Consider the following 19,696-nt stretch of genomic DNA (forward strand, 5'->3'; position numbering starts at 1 on the left):
GGAGCTGTGTGGCTCCCATCCCCCCATCCGATTTTCCCAGCATGGCTGAGCATCCTGCTTTGCTTGGTTCCGTTCGTTTAGGATGTGCCTCACCAGAAGCTCCTGGCTGCCCTCTCTGATTTACGGGTTACGGCTTATTTATCTGTTCATTTGTGTGTGGTATATGCATAAAGTATGTGAATATGTGCAGTACACATACCCAGTGCACACGTGTGGAGGGCAGGGAAGGATGTCGGGTGTCCGGCTCTGTCTCAGCTCTGTCACTCTTTGCATTCTTTCCTTGAGACAGGGTCTCTCAGTGAGCCTGGGACTGGCCGCGCTAGCAGCCAACAAACCCCGGGGATTCTCCTGTCTCCGTCCCCTTCAGCACTGCTGTTACCATGCCTGACTTTCCATGTGGATGGTGGGGATTTGAACTCTGGTCTTCATGCCCACAGAGCCATCTCCCCAGCCCACAGTGGGGTAAATTGTAAAGCTAAGTTTTTCGAATCTAAAGTCACTTCCATGCCTCAGTTTCCCATTTTTGAGAAATCAGGACGTTGATCCATTGCCTCCTGTGATGGCGTTGTCAGCTTGACAAAATCTGCAATTGCTTGAGTGAGTGAATCTCGCCTGCGGGGCTTATCTTGATTACGTAACTTGACGTGAGAAAACACATCTTAATTGTGAGTGGGCTGGGCTGTGTAAGTGAAGAAAGTGAGCTGAACACCAGCCAGTATTCATCGCTCTCTTCTAGCTGCGCACATCATGTGACCAGCTGCTTCAAGCTCCCATTGCCTTGGCTTCCCCATCATGATGGACCGAACCTTGAACTCTGAGCCCAAATTCCCTCTCTCCTCCAAGGTGCTTTTGGCAGAGGTCTTTACCTCAGCAACAGTAAAAGAAACCAAGACACCTTCCCTTTTGTCGAAACAGTCCCTGGGACCTGAACCCCGGGCCTGGTTCCTACTCTGCCAGAGAACATCAACATCAGCTCTAGCCCCAGACAGGCTCTGCCCAAAGGAACAAGTATAAAGAATGGGTGGGCGTCAAGCGAACAGACTGCTCTCCTTCAAATTACACACAAAGCTTGGTGAAGCTTGCCTATAATCCTAGCACTCAGGAATCTGAAGCAGGAGGATTGCTGCAAGTCCCAGGTCAGTCTAAGTCTAGTCTATGTAGTGAGTTCCAAGCCAGGGCTCCAGAGCGATACCCTGTGTCAGAAAACACCAATAACATGAAATAAATTAGGGGGCTGGAGAGATGGCTCAGCGGTTAAGAGCACAGACTGCTCTTCCAGAGGTTCAGTTCTCTACTCAGAATCCAACCTCTTCCAGAGGTTCAACTGAACCCGGGTTCAGTTCTCAGCACCCATATGGCAGCTCACAACTGTCTGTAACTCCAGTTGCAGATCAGACACCCTCACACAGACATACAAGCAGGCAAAACACCAATGCACACAAAATGAAAACAAAGAAGTCATTTTAATAAATAAATAAAACTGAGCACAGTAGGCGCTCCCAACAGGAATCCAGCCAGGACTGTCTGAATGAACAACCCTGTCAAATAAATATGCATTGCCTCTTCCTCCCATGAAGCCCCTCTGCTGTCTGCAGGCCAGCCCAGCCAGCGTTGCCTCCTGAGATAAGACCTTTGGCGGGTGTCTCTCCTATCAGTCCTTCAAGTGGGTGTGGGGGACACTGGTGCTGGCAGAACCCGGGCACAGCGACGGGCGCAAGATGGGCTCGAAGTACCCACCGTCCCTCCGATGCTGCCTGCCCCTGTGGGCTGTCATGCTACAGGTGGCTTTCACTCTTCTCTTCTATTTTTTCATCTCCTATGACACTCTCCAAGTGGATCAGAAGCTCCTGGTGACCTATCAAGGTGAGGAGCCTGGGGAGATGGTCAGATGGGCCAGGGGTAGGGGATGTCTGGGGGCTCCCCAATGGCACAGGTGCTCCTTTTTACAGCATTCCCCAAAAGGGGGTTCCAGCCCTTACATTGATTGCACCGAGGCCAGCCAACAGTGTGGACTGGGCTTTAGGAGTGGTCCAGGCTTTGTCTCTTCCAGGAGCCCCACCTGGATTTGTGGGCACAGAGCAGGGGATCTGTTTGTCCACTGTCCTGAATTCCCTGTGCAAGTGGTGTTTATAATGTTCTACTTTTCTGCCCCCTTCTCTCTCCTCTCCTTTGTGGCAATGACTGTCACATTGTGTTGTCATTGTGGGGTCTCTCCCTTACTCATCTCTTAAAAAATTATTTTTATTATTTTCAGTTGGGCATATGTGTCTGTGTGTGGGTATGTGCAAATGAATGTAGATGCTCTTGGGAGCCAGAGGCACCGAATCCCCTGGGATCTGGAGTTACAATAGTTGTGAGGCACCCAGTGCGGGGTGCTGGGATCTACACACTGATCCTCTACCAGAAACAGCCCCGGCACTGCCTCCCCAGGGCCCCCCCACCTTGCTGGCTCTCTTCTATACTCCATTTCCCCTTTCCCTGCCTCCTCTCCAGGGCTGGGAAGCCCACTTTAGTGGGAATCCAGAGCCAGGAAGAATGGCTGAAGGAGGAGGATGGTTATTTTATGTTTCGCTGTGGTGAAAGCAACTAAAAACAAGTCACATGTCCACAGTGGTGTGTGTTTGCCTCTGTACAAAACATCCTGACATGTCTGAAACCTCTCCTGGGCTGCTCGCGGTAGACAGCTGGGCCTCTTGAAGGGTGTCCTAGAGACAGAGCTACAGCCCACGCCTGGCAGAGTGGGGGCTTGAACCTCCATGACGTGAAACTGACCAATTAGCTCAAAGCAGAGGAGTACCTCCAAAGGCTCCGGGTACAGTGCTAATTCCTTTTCATTCAGTTCTTTTAAAGCCAACCCAATGTTAGCCAGGTGGTGCTGGCACGCGCTTTTCATCCCAGCACTCCAGAGGCAGGGGCAGGTGGATCTCTGTAAATCGGAGGCCAGCCTGGTCTACAGAGCGAGATCCAGGACAGCCAGGGCTCTACAGAGAAACCCTGTCTCAAACAAAAACAAAAACAAAACAATCCAACCTGATGTTCATTTTAATTCTGTTCATTCCTGCTTCTCCACTAATTCAGTTCCGTGTCACACCCACCGAGGGGTCTGGACACATGGAGCACACAGCTGGTTTTCATTGAGCACTTGCTGTATACCAGGCACTATTCAAACAGCTTCCCATTGGCCCTCACAACAACCCAATGAGGCAGGCCGCTGTGTCTTCCATTTCTCACTGAAGAACTAGGTACTTGATGTTAAGTCGTTGGCCCAGGGTCACCCGGCAGGCATTGGCACAGCAGCAGGCTGACAGTCAGGCATGCTGGATTTAGTTGCATGCACCTGACCATTGTATCTCACGATCCTTGTCACAGTGGGACTGAGCCACTTGTCCCCAGTCAGTAGGTGTGGGAGCCACTCAAACAAACTGATGCCTTCAGGCTGACCTCTAGCTTCCATATGTCCCAAATTAAAAAAGAAAAGAAAAGAAAATGAGCCAGGCGGTGGTGGCGCATGCCTTTAATCCCAGCACCCAGGAGGCAGAGCCAGGCGGATCTCTGTGAGTTCAAGGCCAGCCTGGTCTACAGAGTGAGTTCCAGGACAGGCACCAAAGCTACACAGAGAAACCCTGTCTTGAAAAACCAAAAAATAAAAAAGAAATATAAATAAATAAATAAATAGGGCTGGAGAGATGATGAAGTGGTTAAAAGCCAGAGGACCCAAGTTCAGTTCCCACCATGCATATTTGTAACTCCAGCTTGGGGCATCCAATGCCCACTTCTGGGTTCCTTGTTAACCTATACACAGCGTACATTCATTCACACACACACACACACACACACACACACACACACACACACACACACACACATCTTTAAATGAGTAAATAAAAAGGATTGAAAACAGCACTCAGGAGGCAGAAGCAGGTTTGATCTCTGAGTTAGAGGCCAGCCTGGTCTACAGAGTGAATTCCAGGACAGCCAGGGCTACAGAGAAACCCTGTCTCAAAGAACAATATAGAAAGAATAGCCGGGCGGTGGTGGCGCACGCCTTTAATCCCAGCACTCGGGAGGCAGAGCCAGGCGGATCTCTGTGAGTTCGAGGCCAGCCTGGGCTACCAAGTGAGCTCCAGGAAAGGCGCAAAGCTACGCAGAGAAACCCTGTCTCGAAAAACCAAAAAAAAAAAAAAAAAAAAAAAAAGAAGAAGAAGAAAGAATAACATGTATAGATAGATAAATACCATCAACTTTTCTTACTAATCAGCTTCAATTTCTTATATTTTAGATGAAAAATAAACCCAGAAGTGCTAATGTTTTCTTCCAGAAACCTCTAAGGACTGTCTTGAGTACCTTCCAAGGCACATGCTCCTTGCTCTGATGACCATGTCTGGATGACCTGTAATGGAGCCAAATAGGCAAGAGATGAGAGCAGAGTCAAGGAGTCAGATTCAAGACCCATTTAGGAGATAGAAATCACCTACACTTGGTGAAAAGGGGGGTGAGGCAGGAATGCTCGACATGTGATTGGATGATAGCTGTGTGTATTAGTTTTTATTACTTTTCTACTACTGTGATGAGACACCGTGATGAAGGCAACTTTTTTGTTTTGGTTTGGTTTTCAAGACAGGGTTTCTCCGTGTAGTTTTGGTGCCTGTCCTGGATCTCACTCTGTAGATCAGGCTGGCCTCGAACTCACAGAGATCCTCCTGGCTCTGCCTCCTAAGTGCTGGGATTAAAGGCGTGCACCACCACCACCCAGCGACAAAGGCAACTTTTAAAGGAAAGCATTTACTTAGGCATATGGTTCCGAGGGTTAGAGTCCATATTGGGGGCATGAAGATGTGGCAGCAGGAACAGCTGAGAGCTCACCTCTCAACCCTCAAGCAGGGGGCAGAGAGTGCAGCAGGGCATGGCAGGAAGCGTTTGAAGCCTCAAAGCCTGACCCTGTAACAGCGGAGAGTGCAGCAGGGCATGGCAGGAAGCGTTTGAAGCCTCAAAGCCTGACCCTGTTACACACCTTCTCCAACAAGGCCACACCTCCCAACCATTCTCAGACAGATCCACCAATGAAGGACCAATTTTTCAAACAGACAAGCATGTGGAGGCTATTCTCATTCAAACTGCCACACTGTGCCAGTCCTTAAGATAAGAAACGCCGCAAACACAGATGTGATGTAAATGAATACTGATGCGTTCATTCTGGGCTAGAGGCTGAGATGTCCGTGAAATGCTTAAGGGAAGCAGAATGTATCGGTCGTCGATAGCTTCGTAACAACCATCCCTAACGTTAGTGCCTTAAAATAGCAGTCATGTCGTTTACCCACCACCATGATTCTGTGGCTCAGCGAGTGGGTATGCTTCAGCTGGCAGTCACTTAGGGCCACTCAATTATTCAAAACCTGGAAGTTTTACTGGGGCAAGATGGCTCCACCTGGCCTCATTTCCCCATGACAGGCAGTTGGTACCAGCTGGGAGCATCAGGCCAGCCCAGACTTCACATGGCAGCAGAGGGGTCCCAGAAGCAAGTGAGAACAGAGTGGAGGTGTTTGTCAGATGCCTACTGAGACCCCACTGTCTAAAGCTAATTACAAGGTCAAACTCACGAGGGAGCAGCCTGCATCCAGAGGCATGCTTCCTGGGGGCCGTACTGGGACAGTTTTCCACCGACAGCCCGTCCTAGGGCTGCCAACCTGAAGCTACCTCTTGGGCCTTTTGCTGTGTAAACCTCCTGCTCTCCTCAGGGGCAGGGAAAAGGGCTATGGGAAAGCAAGAGGGATTTCCCAGTGGGGAGTCCTCCACACCCCGCATCTCAGGGACGCAGCTCTGTTTCTCTTCCCCTCCTGCTGGGGGGATGGTGGGGGATGGGAGGGAGCAGAGACTCTGGGGAAGGAGATGGCACAGAGGCTGTCTGTCCAGTTCCCTTAGGCTAGCAGGACGAGAGTGGGTGGGCAGGACCAGAAGGGGAAAGGAGAGGGCACGGGGTGGACAAATTCAAGGGCCGACCTGCAGTTATCCCAATGCATGGGCACAGAGAAGCAATTGTCATCCAAAGTAATGCATGTCATGTGTGGCAGGCAGGCATGGGTGCTCCGGTCACGGCACAAAACCTTGCAGATGAGGAAGCTGTGACACATGCACGGAGAGAACCAGGCCTTATCCCCAAACTCGGAGGTCACACTGTGTGGGGAGGAAGAGGCAAGGGGGTGTGGAGTTCGAATCTCTTTGTCACCACTTCCCAGCTGTGTGACCTGTGCCTCTGGCTTCCATCTGTAAGACAGAAAAGGCAAACGGAGATTCTCACGGACTGAGGTTGAGAGGTGGGTCCGGTTGTGAGGCGGCTGGGGACTGCCTCCCAGAAGGCCTGACTCAGGCAGTGAAATTCCTCTCGCGGCCCAGTCTTCTCAGCTCCGTATCACACCAAACACCTTGCAATCCACTAGTTTATCAGCCCTGGTGCAGAGTTGCTCTGAGAGGCCAAGGCTGACGCCCATGGAGGTGCCCCAGCCTCTGAGTGAGACTCTGCCCTGGGGTGGGGGTGGGAAGGGGCGGGAGTGAACCCTGAGAAGAGGGAGTGTGAGCCTGGAGCCTCAGGATGCTGGAGAGGAAGTGGGAAGAAGGGCGGGGTAGGGGGCTGGCGATGGGAAGCCAGATGTTCTAGCTGAAGATAAAGAGCTGGACCACACAGGTTCCCGAAACAGTGAAACTGGAAACTGCCACACTAAGTCTCTTCCAGCCTAAGGCACCAGTTCCTTCCTCAGGGACCCTATGAGGCCCAGGGGAGGAAGGCCACGAGCCCCTATACCTGGAATTAGTGCAGCTGGGCCAGGAAATGCCTCACCTCGCCCCATCCTCTCATTTTCTGACCTTCAGGCTCAACTCTACCCTCTTCCTCTCTAACCGCCCCACCCACCCACCCCCCACCCCACCCACCCCGCAACTCCTTCAGAATGTCCCAGGGCTATAAGGGCACAGAGACTATCAAGCCCAATGTTATGGTTTCCAGAGAGGGAAACTGAGGCTCAGAAAGAGCAAAAGACTTGCCTGAGATCCTTTAGCACGACAAAGGTGAAAACCAGAGAGACAGCCTCCCTGGCAGAAAGGCACTCTGGACCAGCTCAGAGCTGAGTTCACTGAAGGTGTGCTGTGTGGCCCTGAGTAGTCTCGCTCCATCAGTCCCCTCCCAACCTGCAGTGACTCTGACTCCTGTGCATCGGGCATGCTGCAAAGTGACAGACAGGTGTGTCTAAGAGCAGTGTGCAACAGAAAGCTGAGCTGTGATATTTCCAGGGGACGTGGTTTTCACTTGGCCAAGGCTCTCATTCCCCAATGCGCACTCTACCTTCATACACATAGCTCCTGCCTGGCTCTGAGGAACTGAACCATCCCAAGAGGATGTGCAAAGGATGCCATGTTCCTCCCCTCACCCTGCCGTACTGCCAAGAAGATGGACGGGGAGAAGGGGAACCCACCCTGCATCTGTCCTCCCACGGCAGGGGAGAGGCCGCAGTCTCCTGAAGGCTAACTCTTCAGGCACCAGATCCTAGGGCAGTCCTTGATCCTTGGCCACCTCCTGCATCCTAGGGGTGTCCTCACCCACTGAAGGCCTGTGCCAGACCCTGGGGGTGGGGGTGAGTTTCCAATGGAAGTGAGTTTCATTGTCCTCATTGATGGTAAATAACTCCACATGCCAGGCCCTGGACAGAAGCAGCTTCAAGAGTGCCTTCCCCATCACATTGGCCCAAATCACCCCAGAGATCATTTGGAAACGTCTCACTCTGCACAGAAGGTGGGAAATATGTCTCACCAGAAATTCCATTCTTTGCCATTCTGTTGGCCGGGATTTGGGAAAGAAACTGCCAAAAGTGCAATTAAGCAGGTTGTCACATGGCCGAGTCCTCTAGGGCTCTACTCTGCCTGTGACCGTGGTCGGTCGTGCAGACGGAAGGCTGGAGTGGCCAGCACACCATTTATACTGAGGTGATCGCAGTAACGACCACGAGGTGAGGTGATTCCACAGTAGATGGTCTGTGAGGGAAAACGAGAACATGACCAATCCAAGGTACAGTTGAGAAGGTTTTGACTGTGGATCTGAGGGAGGGCATCAGCAAGGGTCCAGACTGAGCCAGGCCATGAGAGGAGGAAGAGATAGGGAAGGTGAGAGAGGAAGGGGGGGGGGGCAGTGGACCGAGTGAGCCAAGAGAGCAAAGGAAGACAGACAGAGAGAGCCAAGAGAGCACGAAATGTCAGGGTTATATAGGAAAGAGAAGCTGGGGAAGGGAAGGGAAGCTCCTGGGCTGGAGAGGGTTAGAGTGGGGATAAGGGATGAGAAGAGCGAGCAGAGAGGAGCTACAGGTACTGAGTGAGCCTGGCGGCCAGCCTATGCTTTGGCCTTTGCTAATAGGCACCTCAGTGAGCCATTTGTCTGGGTTTCTTTGGGACCTGACAGTTTGGATCCTGAGGGCCTTGCCTCCTTCGCTACTGCCCTCGGTGTGACGGGAGATGGGCTCCCACACCACCCAAGAGGACGAGGAAGAGGTGGGAATGTTCAGAGCGTGCCTGCTGGGGTATGGACAGCAGATGCCACCGCCAAGTCCAAAGACACCAGGGGCCCAATATGGAGATGTCTGATGAGTTCTAGCACACCATGGACAGGAAGCTCTCTGCAGAGCTGGCTGAGAACCTCTGCCAGGCGCTGACTCCCTGTGGAACTGTGAGGGAACCACCCAACTAGCAAGAGGCGCATCCTGCTACCTCCCCAAAGACAGAAAGGCCTGCCCCACTGCACTAGTGACGAGACAGCCGTGGCAAAGAATATTCTTTAGGAAGAATCTTAGGTGTAGCCGTTAGGGAGGGCCTCTCTGCGATCTTTGTGACTGTCCTGGGTGGCATTTTGAAGACTGTGCATGAGGTCAAAGGTAAAGGCACACATACACTGCCACCCAGGGACTTTGGAATTCTGAGCCAGCCCACCGCAGAGGCTGGTGAGATATTCACATTATAATCAGAGGACAAAGGAGCAACATCTGATGGCTTTTGTCCTCAAGCTGCCCCCCTCCTTCCTAGTATGCCAAAGCCTCAGAGTGGTTTGGAGCTGGTTTTGGTGATAATTGTGTGTGTGTGTGGGGGGGGGTGTTAAATGTTTTTTAAATTTTATATGTGTGAGTAGTTTGCCTACTGTATGTCTGTGTACCACGTGCATGCTTAGTGCCTGCAGAGGCCAGAAGTAGACATCAAATCCGCTAAAACTGGAGTTACAGATGCTGTGAGCCACCATGCAGATGCTGGGAACTGAACCTGGGTCTTCTGCAAGAGCCGAAAATGCTCTTAATCACTAAGCCATCTTTCCAGCCCCTTCCCCCGCAGGTGTATCCCAGGCTGGCTTTAAACTTCTGATCCTCCTGCCTCTGGCTCTTCAACCACCAGTCTGCACCACCATGGCAGGCAAACTATGTTAAAATAATAAAAGGGCACAATCTGTTTTTTTTTTGTTTTGTTTTGTTTTTTGTTTGTTTTTTTTTTTTTGTTTTTTTGGTTTTCCGAGACAGAGTTTCTCTGTGTAGCTTTGCGCCTTTCCTGGGACTCACTTGGTAGCCCAGGCTGGCCTCGAACTCACAGAGATCTGCCTGCCTCTGCCTCCCGAGTGCTGGGATTAAAGGCGTGCGCCACCACCGCCCAGCTACAACGATCTGTTTTATGGTGGGGAAATGAGTTGCAACTAGAGGCCGTTTTAAAGTGTTGGCATGAACTCATACTGATGAAAAGAAGAGATCAAGACAAAGAGTTGTGAGTATCTGCTAAATAAGCCTCCCAGATGACAAGGTGGGGAAAATTCTGTGCAGGCATCATCCATGTGGAAGACGGTCAATGTCTGCTGGTAAAACAGCCTTTCTATGTATGCATCATCCATCCCATTTCGTCGCAGGGGTCTGATGAGGGGGTGGAACACTGGTGAGACCTGGAGAACCAGAAGAGAGAGGTGTGGAAGCTGGGGGATGGCTCCAATCAATGTTGGAGGCCCTGCTCTACAGGAGGCAGGTTGCTTAGCTCCTCCTTGTGGTGGGTTCCACATTCATGAAACTCCACCAAAGGCCAAAGGACAGGAGAGAGTTTATGTTTACGTAAAGCAATCCACTTTGGCTGGGTTGGACTCTTTCATTGTTCTGGCTAATACTTAGAAGGAACAGTTTAAAGGTGGAAAGATCACTTTTGAGTTTGTGGGCAGCTGGCTCCTGTTGTTTTCCAGGCTGTGGTAGGACAGAACATCATGGAGGAAGGCACAATGTTGCAGGGCTGCTCACCTCAAAGCAGCTAGGAAGCTGAGAAAAGCAGAAGAGGGGAAGGGCGGGCCAGGGGGACAGGAACCAAGACACTGTTAACTGTCCAGAGATACTTTGCTGATCTCCTGGACATCTCTCAGCCCAGTCACATTGCTGGTTAAGGTTAGCGTCACTGGCTGTTAGCATGCATTTAACATAGGTTCCTCTAAAGCTCAGAGAGGCTGAATTCTAGATCAAACCAGATCCAGAAAGTGCCCAGTCTACCCAAACCCTCGGCAATACATGTGCTAATTCTTTTTCAAAACCAGAATCACATTAAAAGTATCCCCCTCATCCTTCTGCAGGGGCCTCAGGAGTGACTTTTGCATTAACCTGTCTCAGTAGTTCCTGTTCAGGCCCTGAGGCAGGGAAGGCATTTTCTACTGTCCCACCAGGTCCCTCACAAGAACTGGGAAAGAGCCAACTACTTCTCTTTCTTTTCCTTCCTTCCTTCCTTCCTTCCTCCCTCCCTCCCTCCCTCCCTCCCTCCCTCCCTCCCTCCCTTCCTTCCTTCCTTCCTTCCTTTTTCTTTCTTCCTTTCTTTTTTAACTTTTATCTCGGGCAGTGGTGGTGCATGCCTTTAATCCCAGCACTTGGGAGGCAGAGGTAGTTGGATCTCTGAGTTCGAGGCCAGCCTGGTCTACAGAGTGAGTTCCAGGACAGCCAGAGCTACACAGAGAGATCCTATCTCGAAAAACCAAACCAACCAAACAACAAAAAAAATCCTTTCATTATTTGTATGTGTGTGTATGTGCCTGTTGAATGTGTGCAGGCATGTGCCGGTGTGGAAGAGGTCAGGGCCCAGCCTTCAGGAGGTCATATACCCCTTCCACTGTGGATTCAGATCAAAGTCAGGTCCCCAGGCTTGTGGGACAAGTACCTTTTCCCACTGATCCATCTCACCAGCTCTGCCTGCTTCTTAGGAAGATGAGTTGGTTTGTGCATCAGGAATTCTGAGGCTACCTCTGCCTTCTCTTTTCTGTCTCACTTGGACTGCTCAGCTGCTGAGGTTGTGTGTACAACCAGGGTGGAAGCCTGCCCACAACCCCAGAGCAATTATCTTCACGGAAGGCCAGTGATGAGCCAAGCAGGAACCCCGAAGCTGCCCTTGTCCATGGTATTGTGTCTGTTCCTCCTAACCGTTGACCAAAGTTTCCTGTGCTCTCGCATCTGCCTGAAGTGCTTTACCAACGACCGCTGCCTTAGCCCTGTGTGCTCAGTAGTCATGGCCCCATTTTTCAGATGAGAAAGTTGAGGCCCAAAGAAGAGAGGCAATCTGACCAGGTTCCCGTAAATGCTCTCAGATGTCCCTTCCAGTGGCCGTTCTGTCCATCTCTCATCCTTCCCTCTTTCTTCACCATCCCCCCTTCCCTTTCAGTCATCAAGGATTTGACCCTCATGGCAGCCTTGGGCTTTGGCTTCCTTTCCTCATCTTTTCGGAGACACAGCTGGAGCAGCGTGGCCTTCAACCTCTTCATGCTGGCCCTCGGGGTGCAGGCGTCAGTCTTGCTGGACCACTTCCTGAGCTGGACCTCCCAAAAGGATGCGCTCAGTCTGCTCAGGTAACTGGGTTATTTGGGTGCTTAGAATGTGGAGAGGGAAGGTTCTAGAAGATCAGGGCATCTCTTTTTCTAGCTCTGACATCACGAAATACTTACGACATACTTTTTTTCTAGAAGCTTTTCATTGTTGACACAAAAATCTAATTTAATTGGGCTCTGCTGGGCATTCCCACTCTGGTACCCTGGGCATCTGGAGCTACAGTCTTCCCTGGATTCTCCCTATTGTGTTATTAATGATTCTGATTGTATAAAGGCATACAATGAACACAAGTTAGTAGAAAAGGTGAGAAAAAGACCAGACACGAAACAAAACAGAACACAGCACTGTCGTCTGGAGAGGCAGTTTCTCAAAGAGAAAGAAGGCTGGGCTGGCGGCATGCCTCTGAGGGGAAGCAGTGGACGAGCATGGGCAACAGCCTTGGGGTCCATGCCCAGCCTGCAAGGAGAAAACAAAAAGAGGAGGAGGAAGAGGCAGAGGAGGAGAGAAGGAGAGAGAGGAGGAGGGGACAAGGGACAGGAAGAGGGAGGAGGGAAGGAGGAAGACTCAGTCCTGAGATGCCGGTAGACAGGAAATAATCACACTTATATTTTCTTTAAACTAACATCGATCCAGGTGGACATATTTAAATGAGATCGTACAAACTGGCAAAGCTAACTTGAGATGCTAGACATTGGAGTAGTGGTTACCCGGGGAACAGGGGAGTATGGATTAGGAAGGATCACCACATAATCTGTGGGCTCAGTGAAATTCTCTGTGTTAACCTGGATGATGTTTATATAGGGGAAAATCAGATTGATAACTGACAGATGATTAATAGAGACGAGATGATTAATAGATACAGATTAGTCAGGGTTCTCTAGAGGAACAGAACCAATAGGATGAATATATGTACACACACACACATACACGTACACACACACACACACACACACACACACACACACACATATATATATATACACACATATATAGGAATTTATCAAATTAGGTTACATTAAAATAATAATAGAGCTGGGAGGTGGTGCCACACATCTTTAATTCCAGAACTAGGGAGGCAGAGACAGACGAATCTCTGGGTTCAAGGCCAGCCTGGTTTACAGAATGAGTTCCAGGACAGCCAAGGCTACCCAGAGAAACCCTGTCTTGAAAACAACAACAATAATAACAGGTCTCTCACACCTGAGGGGCAGAGAACATGGTAGTTACTTGATCCTTGAGACTGGGTGCCCCTGCAGTTAGCTGGTGTAGTCCCACAGTGGCTGGCTGTCACACTCCAGTGGCAGACCACCCAAGTACTTGCTCAGTCCTGGAGAGTGGCTGGTCCTTTGTCCACAGTGGAAGCCTGGAAATGCCGGTTCTCTTATCAGCGAAGGAAGCAGCAGCAGCAAGGAGGAAGACTGGCTGAGCAAGAGGCAAATCAGCTTCCTCCTGCTTGTCTCTTGTCTCTGGGTTCATACCAGCAGGGGCCTCCCACACTCAGAGGTGGGTCTCCCCACATACACCAGCAATTAAGAAAATGACCCTAGTTGGGTGGTGGCAATGCAAGCCTTTAATCCGAGCACTTGGGAGGTATAGGCAGGCCGATCTCAGTGAGTTCGAGGCCAGCCTGGTCTACAAATCGAGTTCCAGGACAGCCCAGCCAGGACGACAAGGAAAAACCCTGTCTCTAAAACCAAAAAAAAAAAAAAAAAAAAAAAAAAAAAGATAAAAAGAAAAGAAAAAAGAAAGAAAGAAAATGCCCTTTATGGAGTTAATTCCTCAATTGAGGATTCCCTCTTACAAGATGATTCTAAACTAACCATCACAGACAGATGAGTATTCATGTGGGGCTCTACACTACTTTAAAAAGGCACTAAATACTTGATAGAAAGAACTAGGTGACATTTTCCTTAACAATGTTTTGTTGGCTGGATGTGGTGGCGCACACTTTTGATCCCAGCACTTGGGGGACAGAGGCAGGCAGATCTCTGTGAGTTCAAGGCCAGCCTGGTCTACATAGGGAGTTTCAGGCCAGCCAAGACTACATGGTGAGACCCTGTCTCAACTCCCCTCACTCCCCCGAAAAAGAAAGTTTTGTTGTTGTTTATCCAACCCTGAATCACTATGATTCAGAGTCACATCTTGGGACTTTCTCAGGCCCTGACAAGGCCCATCCCAGCTTTCCCTCTTAGGCCCTTGCTCAGCCTTCTGGGACTTGTCCTTGGACAGTGAACTCTGTGACCCCAAACACTGTGCCAGACACTTCACCAATATTCTGTTTAGCACATCTAGGGTCAAGGTTCAAGCTCATATACAGGTAAGGAAGTAAAGGCCCTGAGAGGGTAAGACACGTGGCTGGGGTCACCGAATTTTAACTTCCAGCCTTCCCATGCACTCGAGAGCAGTCATGGTGTGAAATGGTTCGTTCCTTTTTAAATGGTTTAGAGGGCTGAGAGGCTGCAGCTGAGTTACCAGAGCGCCTCCCTAACGTGCATGAAGCCCTAAAGCCCTGGGTTCTAGTCCCAACCAACCCTGCAAAAAACCGGACTTGATGGCACACTGTGATCCCAGCACTTCCGAGGTGGAGGCAGGAAGATCAGGAGTTCAAGGTCACCCTCAGCTACATAGTGAGTGTGAGGCCAGCCGAGACTTAGAGTTACTGCCTGTGGGGACTGGATACCCCCTGGGTTGTGTCAAAGGACACACCCTGGGGGTTCTTACTGTGGCAGCCCTGGGCTGAGGTTTCTGCTACCTTGGTTTAAGGTCATGTGGACGCTAGCCTTGGCACACAAGCAAACTGGAACAGGGACATTTCAGGACTGCTCCCCTGTGATGTCCACAGGGACCTGCTACCCAGCTACCATCCTACCAAAGGCTGTTTGGATCCATCCTCCCCGCTGAGACTCAGCTGGCACTGGCTTTGTGGGTTTGAACAGTGGTACCCACCCGCCTGTCAGGCCAGGCGGGGCTAGTGGGCTTTGCCTGCCCTGCTCCCTGCATTAGGGACAGAGACCCCTCTCTCTGCCTGGCCTGATTCAAACATGGACAACTTGACTCGGTACCAAATGGGCTCCAAATGAGTCCTTGTAGGGCAGAGGCCTTGGAATCTTTCACACAGTAAGAACTTGGTAAACGCTCATTGGGATAAAAATGAAAACAAAGGGCCCTTCACTGAGTGATTTCCACGACCCCACACACCTAGTGTTGGGGATCAAACTAGGACCTTGCAAATGCTAGACAGACCTGCTACTGAGCCCCATCCACCACCACTGGTGACTCTCCCCCCCTTCCCCGCCCCCCCCCCCCCCCCCCCCCCCCCGGACATAGGTTCACGTAACACAGACAGGTCTCAAATTCACTATTTGAGCTGAGGCTGGCCTTGAACTTCCAAATCCTCCTGCCTCAACCTTCTGAGTGCTAAGGTTACGGGGTGCACTATCACACCTAATTTATGTATGTAGTACTTGGGGGTCAAACTCAGGGCTTTGTGCCAACTGAGCCACACACCAGGTTCCATGGATGTAGTTATTTTCAGCATTATTTATTTACTTGTATTTTATGTACATTTGGTGTTTTGCCTCCAAGGTGTGAGGGTGTCAGATCCCCTGGAACTGGAGTTACAGACAGGTGTGAGTCGCCATGTGGGTGCTGGAAACCGAACCCTGGTCCTCTGGAAGAACAGCCAGTGCTCTTAACCACTGAGCCATCTCTCCAGCCCCCTGGATATACTTTTAATATACCCTGAATGGTTCTAGAAGATTCTCCCTAGAAGGTCCTGGCAATGACCAACTTCCTTGTTGCATCTGACGTGTGTTCATGAATTCTGCTCTGACTGGAACTTCCCAGGTGTTACCTCTACCCTACACTCGAAGTCACCGAGGCACAGAGTGCATCCCAGGTCCCACTGTCAGGACGTGGCTGAGTCAAACCTTTTAAGCACCTTATCTCAGGATCTTGCTGCCTCCCGCTGCCGCTTGTCACAGGCCTGAAATGCCATGGCTGGCCCACTAATTTCTGAACTGAGCATGTCCATGCATCGAGCACTCACCTACCAAGCGTAGCCTGTCTAGACGCAACGACACACAGAGTTCCCCCATATATCGTCACTCCTGGTCCACTTCCCCATGTCCCTCTCTTATCGTTCCCTCACATCCTTGGGCCTCAGGAACAGCAACAGTAAAGACCGGGAGGTTGTGTTCAGCTGGAGGACATGGTCTTCGATCTAGGCCAGCGGGGCTTGAACCTCATGTTTGCTACCAGGAGGTAGTAGTGGCCATCCTTCCAGCTCCGTGCCCTCTTGTACATGATGAGGGACATTGTGGTAACCTAGTACTACCCGTATTAACCTCGGACATCTTATCAGCATCTGGATCTCAGCTTGGTTAAATCCTAGAGAGAAGAGGCTTCAGGGGAGAGGAAAAGGCCCAATTCAGTGCCACCTCCCCCAGGAAGCCCTCCATGATAAGTCCAGTTGGCACAGCTGTCTCAGGAAACCCTGTCTCTCTCCAGCCAAACCAGAGGCACTTTGAAGAGAAATGGTTTTCTCATCTGGGCATGATGGCACAAGCCTTTAATCCCAGCACTCGGGAGGCAAAGCCAGGCAGATCTCTGTGAGTTCAAGGCCAGCCTGGTCTATAGAATGAGATCCAGGACAGGCACCAAAACTACACAGAGAGATCCTGTCTCAAAAAACAAACAACAACAACAACAAACAAACAAACAAAAAAAGGTTTTCTCTACCCAAATCCCCACACTGAGCCTGCACATTTGTCCAGGGGAGGAAGGATTTGACAGTCCTCATGACGCCAGCCTCTGCTCATGAATTCCCTCCTCAAGTGCCTACCAGTCTTTGTGTTCAGTAGATACACTTACACAGACTTCCTTCTAACCCCTCCCCGGGCGAACAAATATGGCCATCCAAATTTTACAGGTGGATGCTTTGTGGGATGAAGTAGCTGCTTGGGTGGTAGAGCTGGGACGGGAAGCCAGGCTTATTCTACTTCCAAACTTCCAAACCCAGGCTCCACCCCAGGAGAGAAATTAGGTTTCTGGCGGGCTGGCAGGCGCAGCGCGCCCTCTATGGAGCATCTGAGCATAGTGACCGAGGAAAAGAAGCAGGGGGTGGGGGTTGGGCTGGAGAGATGGCTGTTCTTCCAGGAGATCTGGGTTCAATTCCCAGCACCCCCATGGCAGCTTACAACTGCCACTCACACAGACATACCTGTTGACAAAATACTAATGCACCTAAGAATCATTAAAAAAAAAAAAAAAGAGCCGGGCGGTGGTGGCACACGCCCTTAATCCCAGCACTCGGGAGGCAGAGGCAGGCGGATCTCTGTGAGTTCGAGGCCAGCCTGGGCTACCAAGTGAGTCCCAGGAAAGGCGCAAAGCTACACAGAGAAACCCTGTCTCGAAAAACCAAAAAAAAAAAAAAAAAAAAAAAAAAAGAAGAAGTGTGGGGTTGAGGGTGAAATACAGACAGCGGTGTCAGGAAGAAGCAGCCACTTTGAATCCCGGTGACATTTGTAGAAGAGACTTGGAGCCTCTGAGCCTCCCTGCACCATGGATGTGTGCAAAGAAAACTCAGACCGCAGGTGCAGCCCCTGTGAGGGGCAGGGCAGGAGACCCCCCCCACTCTGTTGCAGCAGCCCCCTTGTGGGGGAGACGTGATGAATGAGAGGGACTCTTCCTCACAGGGTCTCTCTCTCCCCTCCCTCCACTCCCCATCCCCCAGCATCCGGAAAGCCACCATGAGCACGATGCCTGTGCTCATCTCAGCCGGGGCCGTCCTCGGGAAGGCCAACTTGGTGCAGCTGGCCGTGATGGTGCTGATGGAGACAGCGGCCTTCGGAGCCACCAGGTTTGCTGACAAGCAGGTCTTCCAGGTGAGTCCCAGGGCTGCGAGGGGACTGTGCAGAAGGTGGGGAGGCGGGACACTGCTCCACCTGGAGGAAGTGTTGGAGTTTTAAAAATAAAGATAGGCCCCAAGTGGAGCTGAATGTGGTTAGACTCCACTGAACGTTAAACACAGCAAGTGAAGGCCTTGAAAGTCACAAGATTATTATGGGATACATACAAAACCGGAGTGTATTAGCCAGGGTGGCTTACAGGCTGTAGTCGACTATTCCAACAATGACTGTCTCCTGATAGATAGTGCAAGAATCTAGTAGTTTTTCCGTCCACGAGGCTGGATGTCTCAGCTGGTCTTCATTACATGCCAGAGTCCCGAAGAAGTCGGCTCTCATGCCAGTGAAGGACTGGACTTGCCAGTGAGAGCAGAGCAAACAGACCAAGAGCCAGTGCTCTTTCTTCCATGACTTTATATAGGCTGCCACCAGGAGTGGCCTAGATTTAAGATGGATTTTTCCATCTCGAAAGATTGGCGCTTAAAGTGGATCTTCCTATTTCAAATGATCCAGTCAAGAAAAATTGCTCACAGGAGTACCTAGCCTCTTGGGTTTTAGTTAATTCCAGATGTAGTCAAGTCAACACCCAAGACTAGCCATGACAGAGTCATCATGGCAGTGTCAGTGAGTTACATGGTGAGTGTCTTATTTTATTATTTGTTTGTTTTTAGAGACAAGGTTTCTTTGTATTACAGCTCTAGATGTCCTGGAACTTGCTCTGTAGACCAGGCTGGCCTCGAACTCCCAGAGATCCATCTGTCTCTACCTCCAGAGCAATGGGATTAAAGGCATGAGCTACCATGCCCAGTCCGAGTGACTTCTTTTAAAGCAGTCATTGTGTGTTGGTATGATGTCGGCATAACCTTCTCACTGGGGGAGACTGTTGGAAGTCTAGGTTTGAAGCCGCTGTAGGAGTACCAGTCCAAATGGCTGTCTTGGCTCCTCTGCCCTAACCCTGCCATGACCCGGAGTGATGATAGGGCTGGCCTTCTCACCTCATAGAATGAAAAAGCCAATGCCCAGAGATGGGAAGGAACTACCCCAAACCACCCAGCTTCACATTAGCAGGCCACATGGGCACCAGAGTCTCAGCCAGTGTCAGGAGAAAAAGCCCTGGACTTCATGTCAGACCAGGGTGTGCATCCCAGCTCTTCCCCCAGCTGAGTCCCCGTGGTACTGATCACTATAACTTCTCGGAGCCTTAGGCTCTCCGGTTGCCCCAAGAGGGTGATGCTACCGCCTCAGAGGTCTGAGGATTCAGTGTGCTAATTCACTAACAAGACACAGCTCTTCAAAATGAGAGAAGTAGGGTGGGCTGGAGAGACGGCTCCATGGGTAAGGGTGATGCTGCACTGCATGAGGATCTGAGTGCAATCCCTAGCACTCTTGCAAAATCTAGGTGCAGTTGAGCATGTGCTCGAAACCCCAGAACTGTGGGTGGTGGAGATAGACATATTTCTAGGACATACTGGCTGCTGTCCTGGCTCCAGGCTCAGTGAGAGACCCTGTCTCAAGGAAATAAGGTGGAGAGAGATTGAGCAGGACATGTGCTGTCCTCTTCGGGCCTGCTTTCATGAACCTGCCCACCTATATGTATATACTTCCTCCCAACATACACACATCACACACCAAACTAGAAAGAGCAAGAGATCTTAGTTATGGTTTTGTTGTTTTTTTTTTAAAGATTTATTTATTTATTATGTATACAGAGGAGGGCGCCAGATCTCATTACAGATGGTTGTGAGCCACCATGTGGTTGCTGGGAATTGAACTCAGGACCTCTGGAAGAGCAGTCAGTGCTCTTAACCTCTGAGCCATCTCTCCAGCCTGTTTTTTTTTTTTTTTTTTTTTTTTTTTTTGGTTTTTCGAGGCAGGGTTTCTCTGTGTAGCTTTGCGCCTTTCCTGGGACTCATTTGGTAGCCCAGGCTGGCCTCGAAC

The 19,696-nt window shown here is 50.6% G+C and overlaps 1 protein-coding gene across 1 annotated transcript in view; it reads left to right on the plus strand.

Moving 5' to 3' along the window:
- Positions 1 to 1,685: 1,685 nt before the first annotated feature.
- The window catches only part of LOC102916912 (blood group Rh(D) polypeptide), a 37,878-nt gene continuing 19,867 nt past the window's right edge, over positions 1,686 to 19,696 (plus strand). Inside the window, exons 1-3 of the mRNA XM_076565385.1 lie at positions 1,686 to 1,863; positions 11,689 to 11,872; positions 17,587 to 17,737. Of these exons, the coding sequence (XP_076421500.1) occupies positions 1,719 to 1,863; positions 11,689 to 11,872; positions 17,587 to 17,737 (480 nt within the window). The 5' untranslated portion in view covers positions 1,686 to 1,718. The remainder of the gene's footprint in view (positions 1,864 to 11,688; positions 11,873 to 17,586; positions 17,738 to 19,696) is intronic.

Source organism: Peromyscus maniculatus, chromosome 2, assembly GCF_049852395.1.
Source record: "Peromyscus maniculatus bairdii isolate BWxNUB_F1_BW_parent chromosome 2, HU_Pman_BW_mat_3.1, whole genome shotgun sequence".
Lineage (NCBI taxonomy): Eukaryota > Metazoa > Chordata > Mammalia > Rodentia > Cricetidae > Peromyscus > Peromyscus maniculatus.